At 56.9% G+C, this 19,485-nt stretch overlaps 1 protein-coding gene across 4 annotated transcripts; it reads right to left on the bottom strand.

The window, feature by feature from the left end:
* Positions 1 to 7,699: 7,699 nt before the first annotated feature.
* On the bottom strand, positions 7,700 to 18,696 carry XRCC1 (X-ray repair cross complementing 1). 4 transcript variants are annotated; one of them, XR_006276841.1, is made up of 17 exons: positions 18,381 to 18,529; positions 18,094 to 18,186; positions 17,355 to 17,462; positions 16,964 to 17,122; positions 15,553 to 15,633; positions 15,292 to 15,409; positions 14,850 to 14,992; positions 14,043 to 14,163; positions 13,611 to 13,821; positions 13,147 to 13,263; positions 12,750 to 12,849; positions 12,243 to 12,568; positions 11,758 to 11,897; positions 11,375 to 11,465; positions 10,847 to 10,922; positions 8,465 to 10,449; positions 7,700 to 7,960 (listed from the first exon to the last, which is right to left on the bottom strand). XR_006276841.1 is itself a non-coding variant. In XM_038382916.2 (17 exons), the coding sequence occupies exons 1-17, from the start codon at positions 18,654 to 18,656 to the stop codon at positions 10,336 to 10,338; spliced, it is 2,178 nt and encodes a 725-aa protein (XP_038238844.2). In that variant the 5' UTR covers positions 18,657 to 18,696; the 3' UTR covers positions 7,700 to 10,335. The 4 variants fall into 4 exon arrangements, 1 of the variants encoding a protein (XP_038238844.2); XM_038382916.2 differs by having other exon boundaries at positions 7,700 to 10,449; positions 12,243 to 12,297; positions 12,394 to 12,568; positions 18,381 to 18,696; XR_006276843.1 differs by lacking the exon at positions 7,700 to 7,960 and having other exon boundaries at positions 10,383 to 10,449; positions 12,217 to 12,297; positions 12,394 to 12,568.
* Positions 18,697 to 19,485: the final 789 nt, after the last annotated feature.

Genomic DNA, 19,485 nt, shown 5'->3' with positions numbered 1-19,485 from the left:
GGTTCTCTCCTGGGCTCTTGGGAAGGCAGTGAGATCTAGTGGTTAGAGCAGAGTGGGGCTGGGAGCCAGGACTCTTGGGTTCTCTCCCCAGCTTGGGGAGGGGAGTGGGGTCTAGTGGTTAGAGCAGGGTGGGGGGCAGTGGGCAAGGACCAAGGGACTTTAACTGTCCTTGAAGATTCTTGTCGGGCTGGTCTCTGCCCTTTGCCAAAGAAGCAGCTGAGATTAACCCTTCACCTGCCAGCCCTTTCCTCCGGGACAGGCGCCCGCAGCCCACCTGGGAGAGGGTTAGAAACCCATGAAGCAGCTCAGCGCCCGGGATCGGGATGGGGATGGGGGAAGTGACGTCATTGTTTATTCTCTTGGCCATATGGACTTCGTTCCCAGGGCACAAGTCAGGACTCCAAGCCTGGCCACTGGCTCTAAGTACTGGGTGTGAGCTCCAGTCGTTAAAGGGGCGTGACAGGCCTGCCAGCCAGGACTCCTGGGTTCTCTTCCAGGCTCTGGGCGGGGAGAGGGATCTCGTGGTCAGAGTAGGGGGGCTCAGAGCCAGGACTCCTGGGTTCTCTCCCCGGCTCTGGGAGAGGAGTGGGATCTTGTGGTCAGAGCAGGGGGGCTGGGAGCCAGGACTCCTGGGTTCTCTAGAGATGAGTGCGTACTGTGCAGTCCCATTGCCTGTTGGGTTCCCAGGGGGCATGAGAAATCATTCCCTCCTGGCTGCACTGTGGCTAGTGGGCCAGTGTGGGCTCTGGCAGGGGGATGATTTGGGGCCCCTGGGAGCAGGTTGGGAACCTGCCGTGGCAATAACACGACTGGGTGCAGGGCTGAGGAGCTGGAGCCGCTGGGTGTGACGAGACGGTAACGCCTGCTGGGGGTTGATTATATCTGGGAGGGAGAGATTTGCCAGCCGGCAACTGATGCCATGCTGAAGGGGGGAGGGAAAGGAACAGAGCCCAGGAGTCCTGGTTTCCAGCCCCCTGCTCTAACTACTAGACCCCACTCCCCTCCCTGAGCCGGGGAGAGAACTCAGGCGTCCTGGCTCCCAACCCTCTTCCTTTGCCCTTGCAGTGTAATTACAGTAGCGCTGAACTCTTCCCTCCTTTCAGCCATTTTGGGCGGTGACAGTCACCGTGGGCAGAATTATCACCCCTCCCCGCAATGGCGTCCCCTATCTTGTCAAGGAAGCCCTGGTCACTGGTCAGCCTGATCTCTAGGATTTCACATCATTGCTCCCCTGCTTCCAATCCTGCAGTTTTTTGCTTTTCGAGAAGCAGCTGGCTCGGGAGCTCTAATGGGTTAGAGCCAGCAGCCAAGACTCCTGGGTTCTCTCCCTGGCTCTGGGAGGGGAGTGGGGTCTAGTGGTTAGACCAGGGATGCTGGGAGTTAACTTTCTCTCCCCCCCACCCCCCACCACAGGATGTTTTCTGTATTTATCTGCTCCATCAATGATTTTTTTCCAACAGAAATTAAAATAAAATGTAGAGCCAAAGCCACTGAGCTGAGGGAAACCCTACGATAATAAACCAGCGTGTGCAGTGTCAGTACTCAGGGCAGACCCTAGAATAAACAGCATGCCCAGAGCTCATAAGCAACCCTACAGCAATAACCCTAGGCTATGCAATCCAAGGTCTCCTGAGAGACCCTACAATAAACAAACCACTCTGCCCAGTTACCCTACACTAAACAAACGAGTGTGCATAGCCCCAGAACTGTGGAGAGAGCCAACAAACAACACATTAGCGTCTGTAGCCCCAGCGCACGAGAGACCCTACAGTAAACAAACATAACCGTGCTCACAGGAGACCCTACAGTAAACAAACAGGACTCTGCAGCCCTGGTGCTCACAGGAGACCTTACAATAAACAAATGAGCTCGTGCGACCCCAGTGGTCAGAAGACCCTACAATAAACAAATGAGACCCTACAGTAAACAAACTAGGATGCCCAGATACTCCACCATCAACAAACCATCCTGTTGCACAGCCCCGTGGTTCATGAGAGACCCTAACAAACCAACCCCGTGTGCCTGGGAGGGGAGACCGAGCCTGGAACAGCCTGTTGCTGGGAGCTGCGGCGGGGGGGGCGGGGATGGACGCATAGAAAGAACAGCCACCGCGCGTTTGCACGATGAATTTTGTCCCTCGCCCGAGCTGGTGAGAGAAACCCGGTGGGCGCGCGAAGGGGGAGCCCTGACGCGCCCCCGTGCGGCCACTTGGTAGAGCCCAGCGCTTGCTCCCTGCTCCTGGCCCCGCCCAGCGGCGGCTCCTCCCTCTCCCTCCTCCCCCTCCCTTCTCGGCGGATCTGCTGCGTCCGCCCCTGTCCCCGGGGATTCCCCCCGCCCCGCTGGCATTTCCCCCACCCTCACTGAGCCTCCTGCATTGTCCCCTCCCCATGCTCTGCCAGGACTCCTGGGTTCTCTCCGTGGCTCCGGGAGGGGAGTGGAGGGGGCTGGGAGCCCGGACTCCTGGGTTCTCTCCCTGGCTCTAGGAGGGGAGGGGGCTGGGAGCCCGGACTCCTGGGTTCTCTCCCTGGCACCGGGAGGGGAGTGGAGGGGGCTGGGAGCCCGGACTCCTGGGTTCTCTCCCTGGCACCGGGAGGGGAGTGGGGTCTAGTGGTTAGAGCGACAGGGGGCTGGGAATCAAGCCCCAGAGGCAGGAATGGAACCCAGAAATCCTGACTCCTTGGCAACTACCCACAAGCCACCCTCCCCTTCTGCTGCTGGAAAGAGAACCCAGTGGTCCTAGGGGGCACACGGGCCGCGTATAAGGGCGAACTTCCCCTCTTATGAAACAGGGCGCAGCCGCCCCTTCAGGGAGCTGGGAGCCTGCATGCCCGGGCTGACAAATAGAAAATCCCTGGGGAAATTAAATGCAAAAGGCTCCGGTTAACGCTTCAATACAGAGCTGAGATATTCCACGCCCCTCAGCTTATCCTACCTCTGCCACCAGCTCTGCCTTGACAGCCTCAGACACGGGATTTTCCCTCCTCCCTCTGCACGTCCCAAACCAACCAGAGCCCGGGCTCTTGATGGCCTGCCAATCCTGCACCCTTTAGAGTGGGATCCCTGAGGAGAAAGCTGCCCATCTACATACGTCTGTCCCATCTTTGTTACCCTCATTTCTCAGGATTAAAGGGTTAATACTGCCCGTCTCCAGACAGTGGGTCGCTTTGTCTCACTCTTTTGCTGCCTGCCCCAGTTTTCTTTTCTGGCCTCTTTGAATGAAAAAAATTCAGATACCAGGTCTCTGAAGGGAAGCAGCAAATATTCCATCGGCCAAGCCGGGCTGTTGGAGAGTGAAGGAAAGGGTCCTGCATTGGGAGGGGCAGCTTGATTTTAGCACCTAAAGGCGCTGATCAAGATAGGGAACAAAATCAAGGCTCCCACCATGCTGGGCACTGTACAGACCCCGACAGAGATCAGGGCCCTGTCGCGCTAGGTATTGCCAGACCCCGACCACGATCAGGGTCCTGTCGCTCCGGGCGCTGCACAGACCCAGACTCAGATCAGGGCCCCCCATATGCTCCATCCTGACCCACAGTGACCCATCCAATATTCCAATGAGGAGAAGAACTGAGAACAAAAGTCTTTGGGGGGAGGGGGGCAGCAGGAGGGGAGATGACAGATCTGGGGGGAACACTGGGAGGGTATAGGGCACAGGATTGAGGGATAGGCAGGGTCTGATGTGGGGTGTATGTGGGGCTGGATCTGGGGGATATGTGGATATGTGCATGGTGGGGTGGGGGGAGAAAGCTACATAGATGGGGTTGAGGGGGGATGTGGGCTTACGTGGCTGGATGGAGGGATGTGGGGCTGGATTGAGGGTATACGGGATCAGTATGTGGGGCTGGATCTATGGGACTTCTGTGGGGCTGAGGGCTCCCCCAGGCAGGGGGGTGTCTCTAGCCAGGTCTCCCTAACTCCGACTCTGGCCCGGTCATAACCATAAGGGTAGCCTAAAAAACCTCCTTACCTGTAAAGGGTTAAGAAGTTCAAATAACCTGGTTGGCACCTGACCAAAGGAACCCATGGGGACAAAAGATCCATTCAAATCTGGGGGGGAAGGGGGGAGCTTTGTTTTGGGTTCTTTGTTTCTGTGTTCGTTCGCTCTTGGGACTAAGCGGGACCAGACATCAGTCCATGTCCTCAAAACCCTTCTGAACCAGTCTCTCCTATTACAGAAAGTCTAAGTACAGCCAGGCAAGATGGATTAGTTTATCTTCGTTTTCTCAACTTGTGAATTTTCCCTTTGCTGGAGGGAGATTTATTCCGGTTTTGTTGCAACTTTGAAGTTAAAGCTCGAGGGGGTTCCTCTGTGTTTTGGGCATCTTTTGTTACCCTGTAAAGTTATCTTCCAACCTGACTTTACAGAGGGGATTTTTACCTTTGCTTTTTAAAAAAAAAAAAATACAATTTTTTTAAGAACAGATTGATTTTTTTTTTCAGTGTCCAAAGATCCAGGGTTTTGGGTCTGTGATCACTTTATAACGAATTGGTTAGGATATTCTCACGCCTCCCCAGGAAAGGGAGTGAAGGGGCTTGGGGGGCTATTTTGGGGGAACAGGAACTCCAAGTGATCCTTTCCGATTCTTTGTCTAAATCACTTGGTGGTGGCAGTGTACTGTTCAAGGACAAGGTGGAATTTGTGCCTTGGGAAAGTTTTTAACCTAAGCTGGTAAAAATAAGTTTAGCGGGTCTTGCATACTGGTCCCCACATCTGTACCCCCGAGTTCAGAGTGGGGAAGGAACCCTGACATGGTGGCAGAGGTGGGCCCCATGCACAGCCCTGACATTGCCCCACTCCCTGCAGCTGCCTGCACTGCGCCCATCACCCCGGGCCAACAGGTCTGAGGCCGAACCCAGGGACCAGCTGGAGGAGGACAGAGACCAGGGGCGGGGGCAGGCCGGGGGGGGGGGCGGAATATGACAGTTGAGCAGGGGATGGGGACAGGTGAGCAAGAGGATGGCTGAATGAGGGACAGGTGAGCAGGGGGAATAGGGGACAGATGGGTGGGGAGATGGGGATAGGCAAGCGAGGGATGGAGGTGTAGGGGGAGGGATGGAGGGACAGAGGACATGGGATGGATGGAGGTATAAGGGGATGTGGGTATAGAGGCGTGGGGCTGGAAGGGGGACTGGTGCCCAGAGGGATGATGGCCAACTGTAACACAAGGGTCAGTTTTGGCCCCGTTTGTATCTTGGGCGGGGTGTCAATAGGGCCAGAGCCCCAGCGGGCAGGAACTAGCCATTGCTCTGTAGACATTCCCCCTCTCATTCACACCAGGGCATTTCCCCTCTGTAAATCCCAGCCCAGTTTTGCTCATCCCGATCTTGGCCTGAATCTGGCCCCTGAGACTGGGCCCAAATCCCAGCCAGAGGACTAAATTCCAGCTGCGGCTGGTGACATGCAGGCCAGGCTGGACCACAGGTGCGTGACAGTGAGGTGATGCTAGCGAAATGCCTGAGGGACAGCACCATGCGGATTGGGGGGAACGGGAAACCATCGATAATCGGTCAAACGACATCATTCATTGCAGGGCCCAGGTAGCACCGTGGATCTATGCAGCACCCAGCGCAATGGGGCCCCACTCTCGGCCGGGGTCTGTGTTTATTGTTGTACAATCTCAATTTATAATTTTATGTTAACTAATAATACGATAATACTTATAAATGATTAATAATTATCAATTACTACATTTTAAATGAGAGATTGAACAATACTTTATATTATAAATAAGATATTGTATATGTTAAATATCAAATTTCTAATAATTAACAATTATATTACTAAATGATTATTACTGTATCATTTATAACATTTCATATCATAAATGATAATTAGTAATTATTATAAATTGGGCACTATTCATGATATATTAAAATACTTTATGTTCTAAATGACACATTATTAGTAAGACAAGCTTTTGTCATGGATATTTTTTAGTAAAAGTCAGGGATAGGTCACAGCTTCCATGAATTTTTCTTTTTTGCCCGTCACCTGTCCCTGACTTTTACTAAAAATATCCATGACAAAATGGGGATCAATGGGTCCCCACACTGCCTGAAGCAGGGCAGCTGCACCGGGGCTGCGGGGTACCCCTGCCGCCCACAGCTCTGGGGGCCCACGGCGGCTGGGAGCTTGAGGGTTCTTGGGAGCTGTAGGGGCTGCCAGAGGTGGTAGAGGTACCCCACAGTTCCCTGTCCCTGCAGGCAGCGGAAGACCCTACAGCTCCCGACCACCGCAGGCTGAAGTCATAAAGGTCGCTGGAAGTCATAAATTCCGACGAAATCAGTCTTAATTATTAGTAATTATCAATAGTTATAAATTAGCAATTGATACTCACTCTCTGTATTAAACACCACTAATACTTTCTATTACAGATGATAAACGATTGATTCTTCTCTTTGCCTCAGGCCCGGCTCTCTGGGGCTGGCTTGTCTCCATTCCGTCTCTCTTGGAGCAGTTCCTCAGAAACGCTGCTGTTCATCAAATCCCAGCTAGTGTTGCATCTTCCAACCCAGCTTTTACCTGCCACATCTAACTTGAACCCCCCGTTTCCTGGCTGTTCTTCCGATCTTCCTTCCCCCTGGCCAAACTATCCAAGCCTGGATCCCCTCCGCGGTTCTAGAATTGGTGCCACCTTCCCCGAATTCGTTCCTTCCAAGCACAATTCGTCCTGGTTACCCCCAGGGTCCAGCTGAATGGGTTTACCACTCTCTGCAAGATCTGCACCGGTCACTTCCTCCGTCCCCAGCATTCGGAACCGTACACGCTGCAGGCCCAATTACTGACGCGTAGTTCTGACTTGTCACTGTGCTAGCCAGCCTCCTACCGCAGGTCACGCCTCACTCCTCTTTATGGACTCAACGCCTTTCCTGCTTCGAAGATCCTTGCTTAGTTCCCCATTTTCCTGCTGCGGGGACTGACTGCTGGCTGTAAGACTTTGCCAGAGACATGACATAACTGACTGATTGGTTGTGTTAATTATTAATATTTTGTTGTAAAGCCCAGATTGCAAGTTTAACGAACTGTGACGAGGCATGTTATACCTAGCCTTGGAAGGGGTCAGTTTTTTATCCATAAACCTTGATAAAAGTCCATTTCACCGCACCCTCGGAAACCGATGGAAAAAAATCTTTCCATCAATGATCATCAAAATGTCCGGACGGGCGACGGGAAAGCAGCACGGCTGGGGAACGGAGCGGAGCTGGATTTCAGGGTATTTGCTTTGTACATGTCGACAATGTGTGTTTTAACAGGTATAAAGCTTTCACTTTTTAAAAATCAACATTTAGTCATTCAATAATTATTGTCTGACCCGCCCTGTTGTGTGACTGCCCCATAACCTCCCACAACAGCGAACATTTAAATCAGTAAAAAAAATTTAAAATGCTTTAAAAATTGGTATGTCAAAAATGATAAAACTCAGATTGTCAAGCCTAATTATACATTAGCCATTAGTTCCTAATTATTAATAAGTATGAATTATTATTATACATTCTCAACAAATCTTGGATGATAGATCATCAACGATCAGTTACCAATTATTATAACAAGGTGACAATGTGTTGGGTACAAATAGATAGTCGCGCAGTAAAATTAATCAGATGAAAGAATGTGACGGAAAATAAATAAGAAAAATAAAGATAAATTGTGAACTGGGAAATTTCTGTAGCAGGTTAAAAAAAAGTCAAGTAACAAAAATAACTTTACCCAGATTTTAATTTTAAACATGTAGGTGAAATTTAACCAATTTGCAAAAAGAATTGAGAGAAAGAAAATACAAAACAACAGAGTAGAAATTAATCACCCTTGAGGGGGATAAATAGCTGGGTAGAAATTTTGAGATTTAAAAAATCTGGCATTTGAGGGCTGGGTTTCTAGTGATGGGAAATTAATGCACTCTGAGTTAATGGTCCATTTCATACTGGGGTGACAAATTTTCATTCAAAAGTCAATCCTGACCTTCAGCCCCGAGATGCCCCTCCACAGCTCTGCCAGTGCCCCTCACTCCTGACCCGCAGCCCCCTGCTCTCCCTCTGTACAATTCGCAGATGATGTTTTCTGTGTCCTGTAGGTTATAAGCACCCCAAACCCAACCTGCTGCCATGGCTGGAAAGGGGATGAAGCCATGGGGAAGGGTTGATCCCTGTTATAGAAGCGTCTTCCAGTGTATTTTATGTGGAACCCTCCCCCCATGCACCCCATGAGGAGGACAGGGCGGGGGGGAAGGGGAAATTCGCTCATTTTATTTTTTTGGTATATTAATCTATAAAAAGTAATGACTGTCTGTCCATCCTCTGCTGGAGGGGCTGACTGCCCCCTCCCCCAGTGTTACACACAGCACCCCCTGGGAAGTCTTGAATTCCCCCAAAGCACAAACTTCTCAACGCCCCCCACCCCTCCGACAAGGTTCCAGACTCCAGCTCAACAGGCTCCCCCGATCTGCGAGTGCCCGTCAATTCCAACCCACAGCCCCCCGCTATCCCAGCCCGGGGCTCCCCCCCGGTTCCGTTCATGGACCTACCTCTCAGTCTCTCTCAGCCCTGCTATCAGCCCCACTGCTTCATTTCTGCCACCCGTTGGCAGCTGTGGGGTCAGATCAACACAAGGGGGCCACAGCTGGGCTCGTTAACAGGTTTAATTAGGAAAGATACACACTGGCCATGCAGCAAAGGACAGGGCCCCCCAGGTGGTGTTGGGAGCAGCTGAGCTGGGCTCTGGCTCAGGACCCCCACACCCATCTCTTCTCCCCCTGGCTGGTCTAAGTCTGGAAAGCACCGTGGGGCACAGGAAAAAGTTCCCGTTGGATTCCCCTGCCCAGGCCAGACAGAACATGCGGAGACCCCCACCCCTGGCTACAGCTCAGAGGGGGAATGGATGGGTTATAACTCCACGGCTGGAGATGGGGGTCACGCAGACCCAGAGCAGCTGAGGGGTGGAGCAGTAGCTCCAGCCCCATTCAGGTCCAGAGAGCGAGATGCCTTCGCTCATCACACGCTTGTGCTGAGTTTCAATACAGAGGCTGCTCCCTGAACCAGTGCAGGGGGGTGGTTCGAGTTCATGGCAGCAGGTCCAGTACCTTTTCCACAGCAGCTCCCTGGGGGATGTGGGTTTATGGGGGCACAGGACTAGGGGGGCTCAGCAACAGCACGTCTCCTTTCAAAGGACAACGTGGGGCCCTTTCAAAGAATCCCACTGGGGCAGAGCAGGGTCTCTAGCACACCCCAAGGCCAGGGCCATTCCTCCGCTGTGCTGTGCGAGAGGGGGCCCAGGACTTGTAGCCTAAATTCAGTGTGGGGCCCAGGCCAGGGCCTCAGTGAGACCAGACCCACCCCCCTGTTAAAGGGGGTTTTTAAACCAAGCTTCACCTGAAAGCCGTTTATTTTGCACAAAGAAAATTCTGTAGAAAAAAGAGCCCCGCCCCCCCCCACCCTACAAATACAAACAGCACCCCAGGATCTAGGGCAGGAGAAAGGGAAACCATGGACACAGGCACACAGCAACTGTGAAACTGACCAGGGAGCAGGACTGAAACTGACCAGACACACCCACATAGGTCCCCCTCCCCCCAGCCTGAAACTGACCAGGGAGAGAGGGAAACTATCCAGCTTAATTTCCTTGCCCAGAGCAGTCAAATGTTAAGACCTGAACTCACCCACCCCCGTGGCTCGGTGAAAATTCACGGTGCCAAGTGGTCCCTGGCTGCACCGTTCCCAGGGCGGTAAGGCAGGGAGAGACGGTTTCCTGCATTTGACCTGGGTTTGTAAATTCTCTGGAGTTTAGCATCTAACCCTGCCCCTCGGGTTCCCCCCTCCCAGTCACAGACTCTGTCCAGCACAAGCCACGTGGGTTTAACGGAAAAGGGGACCCACGCAGGTGAAGGGGACTGGATATGGGGGGGAAAGAACTGGAGACGGGGGGTCCAGCAGATGCAGACACCAGTTCAAAGGAATGTGACTGTAGGGCGGCCAAACAGCGAGAAGCAGAGTCAATCCAGGATTAACCCGACAGGTCGAAATGACAGCGCTGGCAGAAAGGGGGTTGAGGGGACGCATGGTGAGGGCGCCTCAGAGATTGGGGGGAGGCGGTATATTGAGGGGAACAGGGAGTCTGGCTGGGGGAGGAGTCAGATCAGCTGCAGGGGGTAGGTATATGTGGGGCGGCCCTGCCCCAGCACAGAGCCCAGCTCAGCCCCTGCAGTGGAGGCTCAGGCAGGGGCTGGAACAGCTAAAACCGCCCCGCCCAGCGTGTCGCCCGTACCCAGGTACACAGGGGGGCTCCCAGCCCCGAGTCTGCGCTGGCGCCACCCTGTGCTAGGGGGATCTGCGAACGCCGCCCTATGCTTGCGGCACCACCACGTACGGCTGGTGCGGGATGAGCCGCTGGCGCTCGTTGCAGGTGTAGATCCAGCGGGGGCGGACGAAGGAGAGATTGGCATTGTCGTTCAGTGCCTGGGGGGGGGCAATGGCAGGGAAGTGAGGGCCAAGCACCAGAAGAGCATCTGACCAGCCCTCCTGCTCTAAGCCCCTACACCCCACTCCCTTCCCAGAGCTGGAGAGAGAACCCAGGAGTCCTGGCTCCCAGCTCCCCCCTGATCTGAGGAACTGGACCCCACTCCCTTCCCAGTCAGGGACAGAACCCAGGAGTCCTGGCTCCAAAGACTCTAGTCTACACCCTGCATTAAACACCCAAATGCGATAAACAGGTTAAAGGCCCTGTGTCCCGTTCCCTGTCCCCACGGAGCCAGCCAGCCCCCTGCCCGCTCTAGGGGAGGACACGTGCTTCTCATCCATTGGGGTTCCTATTCTGGTGCTGGGGGGCAGGGGGAGAACAGGGGAGCCCTCTCACCTCCTCGAAGGTGTCATCCCACTCCTGGGCCGTGATGACGTAGTTCACCCGCTCGTTCATGTAGCCCTCCACCTCCCTGGGGGCAGAACGGCATCATCAGTGAGAACCCCTCACTCCCGACCTGCAGCCCCCCCAGCTCTGCCCACGCCCCTCGCTCCCGACCCGCAGCTCCCCCCCAGCTCTGCCCATGCCCCTCACTCCCAACCCATGGCCCCCGGCTCCCCCGAGCTCTGCCCACGCCCCTCACTCCCAATCTGCAGCTCCCCCCCACCCCAGCCGGCGCCCCTCACTCCTGACCCGCAGCCCCTGCTGCCCCAACCCATACTTCCATCAATTAAAAAAAGAATTGCACGCTGAACACAGACGTGTGTCCAGCACAGAGACGCAGCTGTCTCTGGGTGGGGCGCGGAGGCTGTTTAACAACCTCCCAGAAACAGATCACACTTAGGACAGCAGTGAAGGAGAATTTTATAACTACAAAGGGGACTTCGGGAGCTATCCCCCATCCAATGGAATTTCTCCCCTCACCCGCTGAATGCCGTGATGTAGCGATTCAGAAGGCGTCGCTCCTGGGAGGGGAACTCTCCATAGAGAAAAAAGCGTTTGCCCACGAAGAAATCTGGAGAGGATGAACGGGTTTACGTAAGGAGCTGGATGCTAGAAAAGCGCTTGGGCATCTCCCTGTCAGATTCGTACTGTGTTCACCTGTTGGACTCCCTGCTGCAGGATATTAAAAATCTCCTTCATATGTTCTACTCAAACTCACTGTTAACAGAGGTTACCCATCCCCTAGAGGAGACAGGCTCCGTGCCCCATTCCCCCCCACCCAAGAGAGCCAGTTCCCCCCCACGGGGCCAGATGGAAGCCAGAGGTCCCTGGAAGGGAAAGACGCCATATCCCACACCACCTACCAGGCAGCTCCGGGATGGGCTGATCCGGCTCCTCCTCCACATCCGTGTTCTCATCTGTAGAGCCACCATAGGGGTCGTCATCGAGGTCCGGAGCTGCCTCCCGACCTGCTTGCTGCTTCTTTCGGTGCTCCTCCTCCACCCTGCATCAGGGAGCGTGGGTCAGCCAGGGGGTGACACCCCTCCCCCTCCTCTGCTGAAGCAGCATAGCCCCCTGCCCTACCTCACCCCCACCCCCCTCCCAAAGCCAGGGATAGAACCCAGGAGTGCTGGCTCCCAGCCCCCTGCTCTAACCACTACACCCCACTCCCCTGAGCTACAGAGAGAACCCAGGAGTCCCTCCCCAGAAACAGCACCGTGGTGGGGGGGAATCTCCCCCTGGGGCCCTTTTCCCATTCCTCCTGTCCCCATCCCCTCTCTGGATCAGCCCCCATGGCTGAGGGGCACTTGCCCCCAACTCACCAGGGGCCAAGCTCTGCTGTACCCACCTCCTCAGCTCGTCGTCCGTGTCGCCGGAGTCACCCTCCCCGCTGTCTCTCGCCCCTGGAGAACAGCACGAGAAATCAGTCCCAGCCACCGCATGGCATTGTGGGATACCTGCCAGGGCAGGGAGCCAGGACTCCTGGGTTCTCTCCCTACCTGCGGGCTCCCCGCTGTCCGTGGAGGCTGGAGACCTCTCCCCCATGACCCGCGAGTTGCTGGTGTTGGCCCAGGATGTGCCGGGCTCGGTTTCCTCCCCCGAGGACTCACCCTGAGGCGGCTGGGCCCTGACAGGCGCCTTGCCCTGGTGGTTGGAGCTAGGCTGCCCGGCTCTCTGCAAGAGAAAGGTCCGAGGTGGGGGGGGTCTGTGCAAGGTGGTTTAATGGGGGCAGGAGCTTGGGGAGCTAGACCCTGTCCCCCTCCCAGAGCTGGGGAGGGAACCCAGAAGTCCTGGCTCCTGGCCCTATCCCACTCCCCTCCCAGAGCCAGACTCTGCCCCACCAGATGCCCCCTACCTGTCGGGGGGAGGGGGTCTTGCGGGGCCGGGCGGGCGGCTCTTCCTCGCTCTCCTCTTCCTCTGTGCTGCCTGAGGCAGGCAGCCCATCCATCAGGTACCTGCCCAGGGACACCCCTTGGTTATCCCCTCAGCCAAGCACTGCTCCCCAGTCCCAGGGAGATCAGAGTGAACCCCCTGGAGCCCCCCTCCCCCCTGCAGTCCCCTACAACAGGACTGAACCCCCTGGGCTCCAGCCATCACCGATTGCCCCCCCATGAATGACCCCCAGCACTCTCCTCCACTGGTCTAGCTCCCCATCTGATCCCGATAGCATATAACCCCCCGAGCCCCAGCCAGTGCCGATACCTCCCGGATGGCCCCCCAGGCCCACTGGATGTAGGGTGGCTCCCCCTCACCGTTTGCAGGGCAGGCGCCGCCGGGCCCGGTGGCAGTCCAGCACCCACTCTTTCCGCACAATGGTGCCCCTGCACCCCTTTACCTGGCTGTACTTGGGGGTGTTGGCGAAGGCACAGCTAGGGGAGAGGGAAGCAGAAGGGAGATCAGAGAGAGGTAAATCAAGGCGTCAGGACTCCTGGGTTCTTTCCCCAGCTCTGGGTGGGGAGTGGAGTCTAGTGGTTAGACGGGGGTACCTACATGAGGCGGGTACTGTCTGGGGTCCAGTCGGGCTGGCTGGGCGGTACCGGCTGGGCGCAGGCAGGGAGCCGGCAGTACCGACATGAGGTGGGTGCTATTGGGGGTCCAGTCAGTCTGGCCAGGCGGGGAGCCGGCGTTACCCACATGAGGTGGGTGCTGTCGGGGGTCCAGTCCGGCTGGCTGAGCAGTACCGGCCTGGCGGGGGCAGGGAGCTGGCAGTACCTACATGAGGTGGGTGCTGTCGGGGGTCCAGTCAGGCCGGTACTTGGCACCCATCTCCACCGCCTTGTCCCGCAGCTCAGAGCGGAAGGGGTTCTGGAAGCCGCTCAGCACGAAGACCGTCCCCTGCAGGAGCCGATGAAAATCCTCCCCTGCCCCCTCTGGCGACGGGTCCTTCTTCTTGTGGGCCAGCAGCCTGCTGGGGGGCGGCTCCGGGGCTGGGGGAGGACAATGGGGGGGTTCGTGATAACACCCATCTACTGGGACACTTGAGCCAACTGGAAAGCCTGGCCGAATGAATGACAGATCCGCCCTCCCCTCCTTACACTGTACCCCGCCCCCCACCTTTCTCTGGCCCGTAAGGTAGCAACAGACCTCGACCCGTCACACTGTATACTATGGAGAGAGCCGGCGAGAGAACGCAAGAGTCCCCTCTCACCTTTGGGCTTCTTGGGGGCTGGCTGCGTGGAGTGGGGGGCCTCGGGGTCAGGTTTCCGAGCAGAGGGGGGGGCCGAGTTCTCCTTGCTGAACTCAAACTTCCTCTTGGTCGGAGCCGGATCCTGAGGGGGAAGAAGTGGATCAGGAGCAAAAGGTAAACAACTGGGACGATCTGCATTGGATTCCTGAACGCAGCCACCACTGGCGGGGGGCTGTTTATACAGGGACCCCTCACCAGGTGCTGAGATGTGGCCGCTTGAAGACAAAAAGTGAAGGAGAACCCTGTACCCAAGCAAATCTGCAACGCAGCAAATTGTGGGTACCAGAATGCAGTCCCCAATGATGGGAGCCGGCCCGGACACCAGGGTTCATATAGATGACTACATTCCCAGGCCAACAGAGACAGCCGTTCCAGACAGCCCAGACCAGAGACCGGCCCCCCAGTCACTCCTAGGGCCGATCTTACCAAGGAATCCCATCTTGACTGAGAAACTGCCCAGGATGGAGAATCCCCCGCGCCCCTCGGGGGCTTGTCCCAATGATTCATTGCCCCCCCGGTGAGCACTGATACCTTATTCCCAGGGTGAATAGAAACGGGATCATGGCTGCCGGGAGCCTTCCCTGGGTTAAACCGAACGGGTCAAGTGCCTGGCGTCACTTGCTCTGCGGTCGGATTTTCAAGCTGTTCTTTGTTCTCGCGGCTCTTACCAAACTCCTTTGCCAGGGGAGGTCACAGGAACTGGCCCCCGGGTTCCAGCAGCCCCCGGCACTGTGAGGGAGCGGCCACGCCCGGCCGAGAGGACTGTACCTTGGAGGCTGCAGCGCAGCTGGGGGAGGTCCTGGCAGTGGGTTTCTCTGCAGCGGGTGGGGAGGGGGAGGAGGCAGCGCCAGGTGTGCTGGCCTGGAGGGTGGCCATGGCGTAGCTGGGGGACGGTTCCTCCGTCTGTGGGGCTGAAAACAAGAGAAGTCGCAGCCGCAAATCACAGCAGCGGCACACGGAGCCAGAGCTAACCAGTCATACCACAGAGGGCAGGGGACAGCCCCTGGAAACCGGCATCTCTGGCTAACCTCGACAGACAGCTAGCACACCCAGCTGGGGAGAGAACCCAGGAGCCCTGGCTCCCAGCACTCACCACTAGACCCCACTCCCCTCCCGGAGCCAGGCAGAGAACCCAGGAGTCGTGGCTCCCAGCCCCCACCCCATTCTAATCCACTAGACCCCCCAGCTCCCCTCCAGGGGTTTGTGGTACCTCTGGGCGGTGTGAGAAGCGGTTTGCTAGCTCGGCTGAAGAACAGGGCCCCAGGCCTCATTGAGGCAGAACTGCTGTCCTCGTCCTTCACCTTAAACTGGCCCAGCTTGGTCACCTTCTGTACGGAGAGAAATGCACAGGGCTGGGCTAGCTGGGGATGCAGGTCGGGAGTGAGGGGCACTGACAGAGCTGGGGGAGAGGAGGGGGGAGTCCGTGGCTGGGCTAGCAGGATTGAGGGGCACCGCCAAAGCTGTTACTCACCGGGGAGACAGATTTTGATTGGGTTTCGTTGTTTTCAGGTGGCGAGTGGAACTTCACAAAAGACAGCCCATACGCTAGGGTCTATGGGGAGATCAGCCAGAAAGAAAGTGACTCATTGGCAGAGCTGGGGAGAGAATCCAGCAGTTCTGGCTCCCAGCCCACCTCCCCTGGTCTAACCACTAGACCTCACTCCCCCCACTGAGACACCCTGTACCCCACGTTAGCCACTTTCATAAAGTTATGAAATATTTGGTACAAAGTCTGCTTTGTGAGGTATCACTTGAAAACTCATCATTTACTGAACATCATTGTCCTTTTAAAATGTGTGTAAAGCTACGGACTTTTACTACATGATGTTACTAAAATATGTTAGGATTCTGGAGAGCGCCCACAGACTAGCTCTTCAGAGACAACAAAGAACAGAGCAATACCCCACCAGGTGTTAAGAAACAGCTGGGTAGACAGCCATTCTCTGGCAGGGGGAAGGTGTGAATAAGAAATGTACATTTTGCCCCAGAGATGGTTCAAGCCTCACATACACAAGGTGTGGGGTAATCCTCAGGGAGGGGGGTAAAGGAATGAAAAACAGTGGCTTCTACCTCACCTCTCCCATCTCTCTGCTCATGACATCAGTGTATTCCCTGGAAGGACACTGAACCAAAGTGGAGGGTCCCAGACTGAAAGGAAATCCAGCCTGTGAAATCTACTACAAGCTTTTGGCGAGAAAAACCCTTTTTGCTTTTAACTCCACTCAGTGGGTAAATTAGACAGCAGCTTGCGTGCTTATTTCCTGTCATTTTTCTTTGCAACCCATTCTGACTTTTACGCCTCAACATTTGTAAGCAATTGGAATCAACCTTTCAGCAAGTAAAAACCTTCTCAAATTGTTTCATCCAAAGCAGAGTGTTTGGACTGAAGTGTTTGGGAACCTCCACTTGGCTGGTGCACAATACCTTCCCTTTGATGGGATTTCTATGAGCTCGTGCTGTCCAGGAGGGTGCTGGGCAGTACAAGCCGCACATTTCTGGGGGACAAGCCCAGGACTAAGGATTGTCGGGTGCTGCCCAGTGTGTAATTGAGGAACGGCCGGGAAAGCATTCCTGTAACTCAGCTCGGGGTGACTTTGCATGCTGCAGGCTGTGTGAGCGGGCCAGGACTGCTGGCAAAGCAATGTCAAAGACCCAAGGGGACACAGCTGTTCCCCACTCCAGACTATACCCTGGAGAACATCACACCCACCCCACTTGAGCAGGTCACACCGACAATGGATCACGATGTCACCACTGTTCTGCACTGCCCGCTTTCACTCACCCACATGTAATCCCTTCCACCCCTGCCTGGCCAGTATGCGAGGGGTCCCCAGACCAGGCTATACTGTGGAGGAGGGTCCCAGGGTGGGGAGGGGTCCCACCTTGGTGTAGGGCTGGGTGCAGACAATTTTCACCCGGTCCCATTTCTTCTCGGCTGCTGCCTTCACCAGCTTGTCCGGGCCGAACATCCGGACCCGGTTGAGGTTGGTACCAGCCTTGCTCTCCGAGGGCGACATGAAAGACGAGGTGACCAGCAGCACCTGGGGGGGTGGGGGGGAAGAGAGCCCGGTGTTAGAGAAGCCTCTGCAAACACCTGACATCCCCCCACCCCAAATCCTGTCGTCGCCACAGTCCTAAATGGTTAAGCCCCCTGCCGTCGCTCAGCTGGGCCCCACCCCACAGGGCTCGCTGAACCAGGTCCACCCCTCTGCCCCCCCATCTTAGACCTGGGAGTTCCCCAAAGCCCAGCACACGCTGCTTCCTCCCCCTCACCTCATAGTCCTGCTCGCTGGGCGAGGCGGAGCTGCCGGCCAGCACCTCCACGAAGGCAGAGCCCTCGTTGCCCACGTCGATGCTGTGGATCCGCTCCTCCTTGTCGAACTGCCGCGGGCAGAAGGGGAGAGAGTCAGGGGCCGGGGATGCGGTGCCCACCCAGGGCCCATTTCCAACCACTCTGGGAATCAGGAGTCCAGGCTCCCCCCCACACCCTAACCACTGCACCCCCATCCCCTCCCAAAGCCAGGGAGAGGACCCAGGAGTCCCGGCTCCCCCTCGCCCCCCCCTTCCTTCCAGGGAGAGGACCCAGGAGTCCCGGCTCCCCCTCGCCCCCCCCTTCCTTCCAGGGAGAAGACCCAGGAGTCCCGGCTCCCCCTTGCCCCCCCCTTCCTTCCAGGGAGAGGACCCAGGAGTCCCGGCTCCCCCTTGCCCCCCCCTTCCTTCCAGGGAGAGGACCCAGGAGTCCCGGCTCCCCCTTGCCCCCCCTTCCTTCCAGGGAGAGGACCCAGGAGTCCCGGCTCCCCCTTGCCCCCCCCTTCCTTCCAGGGAGAGGACCCAGGAGTCCCGGCTCCCCCTTGCCCCCCCCTTCCTTCCAGGGAGAGGACCCAGGAGTCCCGGCTCCCCCTTGCCCCCCCTTCCTTCCAGGGAGAGGACCCAGGAGTCCCGGCTCCCCCTTGCCCCCCCTTCCTTCCAGGGAGAGGACCCAGGAGTCCCGGCCCCAGGGCGGGGGGCTCACCTGCAGGATGACCGACAGCTGCTTCTCGCCCGCCTGCGCCGCCTTCCACTTGCGGTAGGTGTCGGCTTTGAGCAGGTTCTCGGCGCAGTGAGTCTGGGGAATGGGGGGAGGAGAATCGTCAGGGGGCGGGACAGCCCCGGGGAATGGTCTCTTCCGTCCCCCCTCCCCCAGCAGGGAATGGTCTCTCCCGCCCCCCCATGGGGAATGGCCTCTCCCGTCCCGTCGTGGTCTCGCCGACCCAGACCCAGACCCCCCCGGAACGGCCCCGGGAATGGGCTGCCCCGCACCGGGTCGGCGCTGCTCGCGGACACCACATGGCGGATCCCGATCTCCGGCATCCCCGCGCGCGCCGCCCGCCGCCCGCCGCCCCCCCCCCCGGAAGTGGAACCGCTCTGCGCCGCCCGCTCTATGTTGGCTCGGTCCTCCGAGCCGCTCTGCGCAGGCGCCGTTGCCGAGCGAGGGGCTTGTGCGCGTGCGCAGCGCCCGATCTCGCCCAAAAAACGGGGCGCGTGCGTGGTCCCTTCGCGCCTCTTTCGCCCGGTCCGCGCTCGATCGCGGCGCATGCGCCGCGGCTGCTGCTTGCGGCTCCTACTAGTGCGCTTGCGCCTTGCCCTTTCCCTGCCTTCTCGCGCCCGTTCAACCTCCTGGCGGCGCAGAGGCGAAGTCGCATCAGAGCGCGACATGACGTCATGCTATGGGGCACGCGGCCCCAATTTTAGTTAATTGTGATGTCTTAATCAGTCAGTGACTAATAATGACATCATCATGGCATGACATCATCAACATGGACAGTCTTCCCAGTGTAACATCATCCGCAGTGACATCATCGACATATGACATCACATCACCAAGTGGGGATGTCATCAGCCCCATGATGTGATATCATCAATAGGTGCAGACACCTGGATGTAATGGCCTGAGAATGGGACATCATCAAAATAGGTGGACATTATAATGTGACATCATCATGGGGCTGTCACGGAGTCCCCGGGCGATGCTCGGGAACTGCTCCCTAGGAAGCCGGGCAGGACTCTGGGGAAGCCTCCTCTCTGGGAGCAGCCTGTCCCCAGGGCAAGAAGCTTCCCCAGCTTCGGCCTTCCTGGGTCTGACCTCGGAGCATCCAGCCTCCCCTGCCCCACCGTGCGCTTCCTGCAGCGAGTCCGCCCAGGCGGGATCCGAGCAGCCAGAGGGCCCTGCCCCCCAACTCCACAGTCAGACGTGACTCTCAGCCAGGCTGGAAAACAGAAGGGCTATTAAACGACAGGAAGACAAGCCCTTCCCCTGTGCCCCAAGCCTGCCGAGACTGAGTTGCTTCCAGCTGCCTGGCACCTGCCCTGCCCATTGCTCCTCCTCCGGCCTTTGTCTCACTTCTGGGCTGAGAGTCACCTGGTC

The sequence above is a fragment of the Dermochelys coriacea genome, chromosome 24 (assembly GCF_009764565.3).
Source record: "Dermochelys coriacea isolate rDerCor1 chromosome 24, rDerCor1.pri.v4, whole genome shotgun sequence".
Classification (NCBI taxonomy): domain Eukaryota; kingdom Metazoa; phylum Chordata; order Testudines; family Dermochelyidae; genus Dermochelys; species Dermochelys coriacea.
This window is presented reverse-complemented; position numbering and strand designations above follow the sequence as displayed.